This window comes from Schistosoma mansoni, assembly GCF_000237925.1.
Source record: "Schistosoma mansoni, WGS project CABG00000000 data, supercontig 0228, strain Puerto Rico, whole genome shotgun sequence".
NCBI lineage: Eukaryota > Metazoa > Platyhelminthes > Trematoda > Strigeidida > Schistosomatidae > Schistosoma > Schistosoma mansoni.
In genome coordinates this window covers 69,655-80,254 of record NW_017386094.1, presented here as the reverse complement: position 1 = coordinate 80,254, position 10,600 = coordinate 69,655, and the positions used below count along the sequence as shown (strand labels likewise).

Genomic DNA, 10,600 nt, shown 5'->3' with positions numbered 1-10,600 from the left:
AGTAGAAGTACTACTACTACTACTACTACTACTACTAGTAATAGTAGTAGTAATAGTAGTAGTAGTACTAGCGAACGGGAACATAAGTGGGTACAACTAAATGTATTTTAGCACAAAATTACAGAATATCTTAGCAAAATCTGAGAACCATACAGTAAATAATTGATTTACAAAGTGTTTATTGAGTGTCTCAGACCTTGTTGTTCATTCGTTTCCATATCAATCATTCACTGTTCTCGTCCACTTCTCCTCTATTTTCTCAACCTTCTTCCACTAGACATTCCACTTTTGATTGGTAATACATACTACTTATATCTGTAAACATCAGTGGCGCACACCATAGTAGTAGTAGTAATAGTAGTAGTACAGGTGTAATATACAAATGAATCAGTTACTAACTCTTTATTCTGACTTTTCGTAGTGATGACGAAATCATAATACAGAAATAACTATTCTAACTAGTAGATATTGATGTAATTCATGTTGAATGATAAGAAGCAGAAAACCCTACATGACCTAGACTTCGTTTTGGTTGGCATTCATTATTTATGGTAAATTCAAAATCTTTAGGGAATTATTGTTTATTATCTGGTCGAACTCCTTTCATCTAGCATTTCATTCAGAGATTTTATGACTTTCTTAAGCCAAAACTGACCTCATGAAACATTGACATGTTTAAACTAGTTTGTTAATGAGCAAGAACCAAAACACAATATATCCTGTAGTGAACAAAACACTTGTTGGGGACAATCGAATGTATTTAAGCAAATATTACAGACTATCTCAGTAAATTCTGATTACCAAAGAATGAACAGTCAATTTGCAAATTAACAACCAATTGTTTCAATCTTCACTGTTTCTTCTCTTACTCCATTCCTCATGCATTTTCCAGACGTTTGCGTTTCATTTCAGTTCTTTCTTCATCGGTCTTCTGCGAAAATACATTCTACGTCTGACCCACACCATATACTACTTGTATAGATATAAGTAGACAACACCACACTCGTCCCCCCTTTAAAGCATTCGACCATGCGGTGGTTCTGCTCGCCACGCCACTATCTTCTTTCACTGCAGCCTGTGCCAAACACTCCGTCAGAATGTCGAGTCTGCGGCGCGCTGACCTCCGTAGCTCCGTCGACCTGCCGGGGCACCAACATCCGCATCCACCCGGCACCTGGGACGTTCAACAACCGTACTCCACCGGACTGCTGAGCCATCCACTTACGATTCATGACCACTAACCGCACATCCCACTGCTTCTCTCCGTCGACAGCACCAGCTACAGCCAACGCCGCCCCGCCAGAACACTCCACTCGACGCCACCTCTCCGCACCAGACTGCCCCAACTAGCACCTCCACTCCAGACCCACAGCGGCGTCCGCAGAACAGCACCCTCCCTCCTCCTGGTTGGCAGCGACACCAAATGTAATGAACAAAACACGACTGGGGACAATCGAATGTATTTAAGCAAATATTACAGACTATCTCAAGAAATTCTGATTACCAAACAATGAACAGTCAATTTGCAAATTAACAACCAATTGTTTCAATCTTCACTGTTTCTTCTCTTATTCCATTCCTCATGCATTTTCCAGACGTTTGCGTTTCATTTCAGTTCTTTCTTCATCGGTCTTCTGCGAAAATACATTCTACGTCTAACCCACACCATATACTACATATATAGATATAAGTAGACCACGCCACAGTAGTAGTAGTAGTAGTAGTAGTAGTAGTAGTAGTAGTAGTAGTAGTAGTAGTAGTAGTAGTAGTAGTAGTAGTAGTAGTAGTAGTAGTAGTAGTAGTAGTAGTAGTAGTAGTAGTAGTAGTAGTAGTAGTAGTAGTAGTAGTAGTAGTAGTAGTAGTAGTAGTAGTAGTAGTAGTAGTAGTAGTAGTAGTAGTAGTAGTAGTAGTAGTAGTAGTAGTAGTAGTAGTAGTAGTAGTAGTAGTAGTAGTAGTAGTAGTAGTAGTAGTCGTAGTAGTAGTAGTAGTAGTAGTAGTAGTAGTAGTAGTAGTAGTAGTAGTAGTAGTAGTAGTAGTAGTAGTAGTAGTAGTAGTAGTAGTAGTAGTAGTAGTAGTAGTAGTAGTAGTAGTAGTAGTAGTAGTAGTAGTAGTAGTAGTAGTAGTAGTAGTAGTAGTAGTAGTAGTAGTAGTAGTAGTAGTAGTAGTAGTAGTAGTAGTAGTAGTAGTAGTAGTAGTAGTAGTAGTAGTAGTAGTAGTAGTAGACTAGGCAACTCGTGAGTATTAGTCACATGATATGAAACCACTGTATTTGATTATGGAAACAAAAAAAAATCGATAAACTTTAGATCATTTTTCCGCTCAGTTAGTGAGTAAATGTTACATCATTTTAACTGGTGATTTTATATCAAGCTCTGATATTCATTTCATTTATTTATTCATCCCTTAAGTTGGAATGCATTTCAATCCTGTATCCATAAATGATAGATGTATAAATAGTTCTAAATAACTCAAATGAAATCAGAAGGGGTTTTTGTGGAGATTTAGTATTTTCATAGTTGAAAGTATGAGTCAATTGAAGTTAGACCACCAATGAAAACCTGGAAGCACTGGATGGCCGTTTCGTCCTATTGTGGGACTCCTCAGTACTATGCATCCACGATCCCGTCTCGCGAGATTAGAACCCAGGACCTATCAGTCTCGTGCCAGAGCACTTAACCGATGATTTCAACTATGAAAGTACTAGATCTCCACAAAACCCCTTCTGATAATAATAATCATATGCTCACTAGTGACTGACTTCAATAGATAATTCCTGGAGTTCTAGTGAGAAGCAGTGACCAGTGGAGTTCAAACCACGTCTGTTGTGAGATGGGAACTCTCTGAAGACAATTGGTGAACGGTTGCTCAACTTCGTGGATTGGTTGAAGTTAGACATTAACACCGTCGGAAAACGGCTCAGTGGTCTATCGGTTAAGTGCTCTGACGCGAGACTAGTGGGTCCTGGGTTTGAATCTCGCGAGGCGGGATCGCGGATGCTCATTGCTGATGAGTTCCACGATAGAACGGAACGGCCGTCCAGTGCTTCCAGGTTTTCCTTGGTGGTCTAGCTTCAATTGGCTCATGCTTTCAACCACAAAGTGAAATCCCCAGTAATATTTATCTGTTTCTACACAACCCTTACTAAACGAATGGATAGATGATTGAAAATGCTTGATATTAGACTTTTATTGAACATTGAGAAAGGATGGTTAACTTTATGTTATGCAAACTAAACTGAGGCACGTTTCACTTGACAATTTTTTTGACTTTTTTTTCTCAGATTCCAAAAACAAATTGAACAAACGGTTTAATTTACAATAGATTACAAAGTAAGATATCAATATATCTGTATCACTTAGTCACATGCTCCTCAATGACTGCAGTGACATAATTTGTAGTCAAGTGTTAGATAATTTTTATGAACCATTAGATAAAAAATAGAACAGTCTGTACTAATCTTCACATTTTGAATGTGTGATATGCTGTTAGGAAAACATGCTCGTACTCAGGTTACGTGAGCTACTTCTGTTATTAATATTATATATTTTTCAGTTAAAATGATTATTCTGACTTGTTTGAATCCAATTTACATTTATAGCCTTCAAGTTCGCTCGTACGGCCGAGAGTGGGGAGGAGCCGCCCTCTCTCTCGAAATGCTCTCACATGAGCACGCGTATATAACCTCTGCCACGGAAGTCCTACTCACTGTCTTCTCGTGGCACTGCGTTTGTTTACGAAATTGAGAGGACGAAAAGCGAATGTTTGGCACTTTAACCGGGTTGGTGGACACGGAGGGTCCACCTAGGGGAATTTGAAAACCCTGATCCCAAACCAATGATGCACATGGGTTCCAGTATCCTGAGGAAACAAATGGCGTATGAATCAATCATTGGTCACCGGCTACCATAGGATTGCTCCACTTCCTTGTGGGTCAGACCTTTAGGTCGAAGGCTCTGGGTGTGGCCCCCTTTAAAAAACCACCTGCTTCGGTTTGGGCACCCGGGGAGTATCATAGCTCACACATAAATCAAATGAGATTTGTGTGGCGCATATATATCTGGTAACCTTTTGTATCAATATTTATGTGTTTAAATAAATAAATAAATCTGAATTTAGAAGTCACTTCTTCAATGTTAAACATTCCGAGACGAACCATATGAAATTATGTACCTAAATCCTCTTTCTTTTCGAATGCGAAGAAAATCCTAACACAATTAAATTAGTTCTACCTTGGATATCCGGAGTAATATCACTTTCTTCATTTATATTAGGTACCTCTACTATCTTTTTTCGCATTCTGATTGGCTATTAGGTTCAGTAGATCCTCGTGAACCAATAAGATTTAAGAATTCGCTATCACTCGTGCTCTTGGTCCAAGTGAAAGTTATTTGTCAGTCAGGCCGAAAAGTGAGGAAGTAATTAGCCAACTCACTAATTCACAACACTTTTGTTTACTTATGATAGACTCGGAGTGTAAGTTCATTTGTGTTCAGCTAAATCGAGATTCGTACTTGTCATCCTCTAACTGAACCTTAAATGTTTACATAAATCAATGAGTAATATTTCCACTAAACATTAGTCTCAAGGTTATTGTAACTAATCTCAGATCATCCAGCGCTTAACATTAGTTGCATTACATATCTTCAGTTGTTCAGTCCAGAACAGGTCCAGTTAAGCTATGAGAATGAATACATCACTCTGTTTCTCTTAAAGCACACGGTTAAGTATTGTGACAGACTTACAAGTTGTCAACGAAGAACATAAGTATGTTTGAAGATTTTATGTCATTAGCCATATACAATTGAAATTGAGCAGAAATCCAGAATTTGGATTGGTTTTTATTAGCTAAACATCAGATGAATTGCATAATGAGGGAATTTCGAACTACTATGATTTGTAAGCAAAGATGGATAGTGGCTAGCACTGGAATTCAGGACGCACGTTTCGTCCCATTTGGGACTCGTCAGCTGGATATACCTGCATCTCACTGAGGTAAGATGGTGGTTGGAGGTGGTCAACAGGAAACCCTGGACCCGGGTTTCGTGCTACTTGGCACTCGTCAGCAAGGTGTACCTGTAATCCTGAGGGAACTGACGCTCCCTGGCGGATTCGATCCCGCGTCACTCAGCTTCACAGTCAGAGACGTTACCACTGAGCTATTCGGGCCGCGACCAACCTCCTGTAGGACTGAGATGTAATCACATACATACATACATATACATAGTGCAAGCAGTGTCGAGCCACCTAGACTGGTGGCCACATTGCAACTCGATCGATAGCATTCGATCAGCACTAAGAAGGACCTGACATGCATGAGATTGATCACCACCCAGTGATCAATCAATTGTGATACCTACATCTCAGAGTTGATGTTCTCTCTGGAACGAGTCCAAAATAGGACGAAACGCGCGTCACACTGGATTCCACTGCTAGCCATTATCCATCTTTGCTTATAATGCTTGTGAATTAAGGCTATATCAAGGCAATACGCAAAGTATGCACATATGGCCAATAAGAGACTGACCAGTTGCAGTCCTAAGCATCAATGGGAAGATTCAAACAAACAATACTAAGTGAATTCATACTTTGATCTGCAATTAATAAATTCGAGAAAAAAGAGAAACATTATTGATAATGACTTACAACAGTATTATCTGTCTCTTACGGATGATTAAGCTAAATCTTGGCCAATAGTGTACACTTGACAACATCTTTCACTTATTATTTGACCCTCAACTAATATCTCCGACTGATCCAACCTATCGCAAAGCTAGACCGTTTATTCTGTGTCACTCAGTAAATCTTCGTATCTACTTCTGATCGATTTCTGGGCAGAGGCATGATAGCATAACTGAGATGTTATTATTATGATATTACAAATAAGAGTATATCACTCTGAATAATATACCATAAAGTCACTCAGTCAGTAATATACAACGTAGAATAGAACACGTCTGTTCACAGGCGCAAGATGCTACGACACATCAACATAAAGAGATGAAATATTACGGTAGTAGAAATACTAATGGTACTAGTTGTAGTATAAAGGATTACACAGAGATTATATGATCCAAGAAGAAAGAACGAAATGTGTGGAATAAATAAATCCACGATGTTTGAGCAACCGTTCATCAATTGTCTTCAGTGAGTTGATATCTCTAAAACAGACTTGATTGAACTCCACTGATCACTGGTCAGCAGTGCGCATCCACGATCACGTCTCGTGAGATTCAAACCCAGGACTGCTGAGGAGGCCCACAATAGGACGAAACGGTCGTCCAGTGCTTCCAGGTTTTCCTTGATGGTCTAGCTTCAATTGACTCATGATTTCAACTATGAAAAAACTAAAATCTCCTCAAAACCCCTTCTGAACAAATAAATGTATAAGACCATTTTGGAACTCACAATCTGTGAGAAGACAAAGAGTAAGTGTATCTACCCTAATGAAACCGTCAAGTTGTTCAGACTAGCAACTACATTGGAAGTCGATCAAAAGAATTCATTCAGCATCTACAAAGGATTAGACAAACAGAATATTAGTCACTATTCAGTAATCCGAAATATCTCAGTCTTGTAGGAAGTCAGTCATGACCCGATCAGTTTAGTGGTAACGTGTCAAATTATAAAACTGGATAAACTGCATTTGAATCCTATAGAAAGCATTAGTTCCCTTAGTTATGCAGAGTACATTTTCGTTAATAAGAAACCAAATAGAATAAAATCTATATTCAGTGTTCTCTATTGACTACTTCCAACCACTTAGTACACATTCTATAGTATATATATGTATACTGATTTTTCGATTTTATTCTACGAGCCTCCTTTTAGTTCCAGGATAAGTATATGACGAATTATCCAGGAGAATTGAATACACCAATCTCAACACCAACTTCATTACAATCACATGTAGTATTAAACCATGGAAATAACAAATCTTTAACAAATTCATCAGCACAGACTGTTTCCGTGAATCATCATTATGATTATTACAATAATAACAAGATAAATAGGGCAAGAAAGTGTGCGAAGGTAAAAATACAAAATAACCAAACAAGAAGATCTGGAGAAAACAGAAGAAGAAACATAAGAAAAAATCGATTCGTACAAAAGAAAAGTGAATCTTTTTCCTCCTCCTCCTCCTCCTCCTCCTCTACCTCTTCCTCCTCCTTCTCCTCGTCCTCCTCCTCAAATTCCTCTACACCTTCATCATTTTTATCTAAGAAGATTGAAAAATCTGATGATGATAATATTGATACTGACAGAAATAACAAAGTGAAGTTAACTTCATTTCAAATGCCAGAAGGAAATCATCAAATAGGTCAAAATGTCGAAGAAAAATTATTGAATGTTTCCAAGGTTACTTATTCAATGTATAATATACAATCGAATAACCGTGAGTTATATGTCCATTATAAAATATCATTCAAGGTTTTCTGTTTACCGACTCTCGGCAGTTTGTCATATATATATTGTAGACGAGATGTCCATCTAACCAACTGACATGACCCCTAATTCATTCTGTTTCATTGTATAGTTTGAACTTAATCATTGAGAACAAATGATATTCTCAAGTTACTAGTAGTCAATTATAAGTATATCTGAAGAATTACTCGTATACGACTGGACTATCAAGTGAGCAATGTTGAAGTGAATAAGAATATGGATTTTCATCGACTGATGTGTTCAGAATGTGTATTGTATATAACTAACCACTGTTTACCTCGATGCGTAAAATTTAATGACGTAAGAGTTAGTTAGAATAAAGCTAGATGCAGACAACCTAAAACGTAATACGAGTTTATGAAATCATTGACTGTTCGTCTTAACCGTTTGGGTTGGTGCAGACTACCTCGTTAGAGTCCATGGGAGTTTCGTTACTAACGGTTAGAAAGGCTGTACAGTATGACAGTTCATTCTTATTCACTATTTTGTTTTCACTAATACTACTACAATTTCTGCTAATTTCATACTGATCTCTACAATCCTATACTGACAATTATCATGTGCTCACTATTGACTAGATTCTAGGAGTTCTTGTGAGAGTTCAACTGCGTCGAGTGTAAGGCAATTATCCACTAAAGATTGTTGCTCAACATTGTGGTACGATTGAAGATAAATATTAATAATGGTGTATCACGGTTCAGTTAAACATTAATACTAGTTCAGTGATCTAGATGTTAAAGCGTTTGCACAGGAGACCATGGATCCTAGGTTCGATTCCTGTTCCTGAGGTTGTTCATATGAACTTGTAAAGAGTCTCATACTGTAATGAAACATCTGTCCATTACTTTCGAGTTTTCAATCGTTGTCGGTTCATGATTTCAATGTATTTCAATATATTGTTAAAACATTTTAAAATATGTTGGGATGATAATATAAGAAATTGTAGTCAATTACTTGTAAGGGCTCAAATAAGTTCTTAAGAGTTTACACATTACTCTATGTTAAGGCTTTTGTCAAGATTAATTGTTTTGTGTTATGACTGAATGATGGAGTCAATTTGTGTATGATGTACAATTTACATAGCAAGGAAAGTGAAGAGAGAATAGAAAGGGGAAAACACATAGCAATCGAAATAACAACAGGAATTGAATAATGATAACGTTTCTAAATGATAACTTAAAGGTGTGCATGTCGTGTATTTAATGTAGTGTTTTCATATTTTAAAAGTGTAGTGGATGATTTTACTTTATAGAATAGTATGATTTATCGTACCCAAGTCTTCATTAATTACTTACTTACTTACTTACTCCTGTTACCCCTCGTAGAGGAGTATAGGCCACCCACCAATATTCTCCATTCAACCCTGTCCTAAACAATCCTTTCCAGTTAACACTCATCCTTTTCATATCTGCTTCTATTTCCCAACATAATGTTAACTTTGACCTTACTCTTTTCCGCTTCCCTTCACCATTCCAAGTTACGGATTGCCTTGTAATGCACAATGGTGATTTCCTCAACGTATGTCCTATCCACTTCCAACGTCTTTTCCTAATTTCCTATCCAGCTGGAAGCTGGTTTGTCCTCTCACATAAAACGCTATTGCTGATAGCATCCGGCTAGTGAATCTTGAGTATCTTGAGTAAACAAATGTTTATAAATACTTGTACCTTCTTGACGATGGATGTAGTAGTTCTCCACGTTTCACCTCCGTACAATAGAACTAACTGTCTTGACGTTCGTATTGAAGATTCTCACTTTGAAATTAGTTGACAGTTGTTTTGAGTTCCATATGTTGTTCAATTGTAGAAATGCTGCCCTTGCTTTGCCAATCCTCACCTTTACATCTGCATCCGATCCTCCTTGTTTATGAATGATGCTTCTCAGGTACGTGATTGTTTCCATCTCTTCCAGAGTTTCCCCATCAGGTGTGATTGGGTTGGTGTTCTCCGTGTTGTATTTGAGAATCTTGCTTTTTCCTTTGTGATTGTGGAGGCCTATCGATGCGGAGGCTGCTGCTACATTTGAGGTCTTCATCTGCATTTGTTCGTGTGTATGAGAAAGGAGGGCTAGGTCATCTGCAAAGTCCAAATCATCTAATTGATTCTGAGAAGTCCATTGTATTCCGTATTTCCCCTTAGATGTCGAAGTCTTCATAATCCAGTCAATCACCAGAAGGAAGAGGAATGGGGAGACTAGACAGCCTTGTCTGACTCCGGTCCTTACTGGAAATGCATCTGTCAGCTGTCCTCCATGCACGACTCTGCACTGTAGTCCATCATATGAATTCCGGATAATGTTGACAATCTTCTCAGGAACTCCATGATGTCGAAGACTTCGTTCATTACACTATCATATTAGTGACTCCGTTGAACATCAAGTAGTTAACTTGATGTTGTAATGATACAGTATGACAAGTTGTACTAATTCACATTTATTACCAATCTCTATGTTGAGTTAACTTTCTAGCCAAACTAAATGCATAAATCTATAATATTAATAATTATTAATTTTATCATAGTTGAAATCATGAGTCAATTGAGGCTAGACCACCATGGAAAACCTGGAAGCACTGGACGGCCGTTTCATCCTATTGTGGGACGGTTGTAGTGAACGGTTGCTCAAACTTCTTGGATTGGTTGAAGTTAGACATTAACACCGTTGGATACCGGCTCAGTTGTCTATCGGTTAAGTGCTCTGGCACGAGACTGATAGGTCCTGGGTTCTAATCTCGCGAGACGGGATCGTGGATGCATAGTACTGAGGAGTCCCACTACAGGAAGAAATTGTCGTCCAGTACTTCCAGGTTTTCCGATGGTGATCTATCTTCAATTGACTCATGATTTCAACTATGAAAAATGCTGATATCTCCACAAAAACTCCTCTAATTATTAATTTACTACTTATTGTCGTATACTCTAATGACACACATTGTACAAGATAGTTTTCTACTTTTTGTTCATTCATGTAAACAGAAAAATATGACAGAAAAAGAGAAAGATTATATCATGTGATGGTGACAGTGATGTTGCTTTTCCTCTAAAACCAAAAAAAAACTGGATTAACAGTTAACCCATAGGAACTAATATCAACAAATAGATAAATGATAGAGTTACTCTTCTGGAAAATAAAGTTTTTTTTTAATTTTTATTTTGGTGAT

General features: G+C 37.8%; 1 protein-coding gene across 1 annotated transcript in view; it reads left to right on the top strand.

Moving 5' to 3' along the window:
- Window positions 1-10,600, top strand: part of Smp_170520 (hypothetical protein) — a gene marked incomplete at both ends in the record, with an annotated part of 47,256 nt that overhangs the window by 21,203 nt on the left and 15,453 nt on the right. The window contains one exon of the mRNA XM_018791599.1: window positions 7,222-7,393. Within this exon, the coding sequence (XP_018647314.1) occupies window positions 7,222-7,393 (172 nt within the window). The remainder of the gene's footprint in view (window positions 1-7,221; window positions 7,394-10,600) is intronic.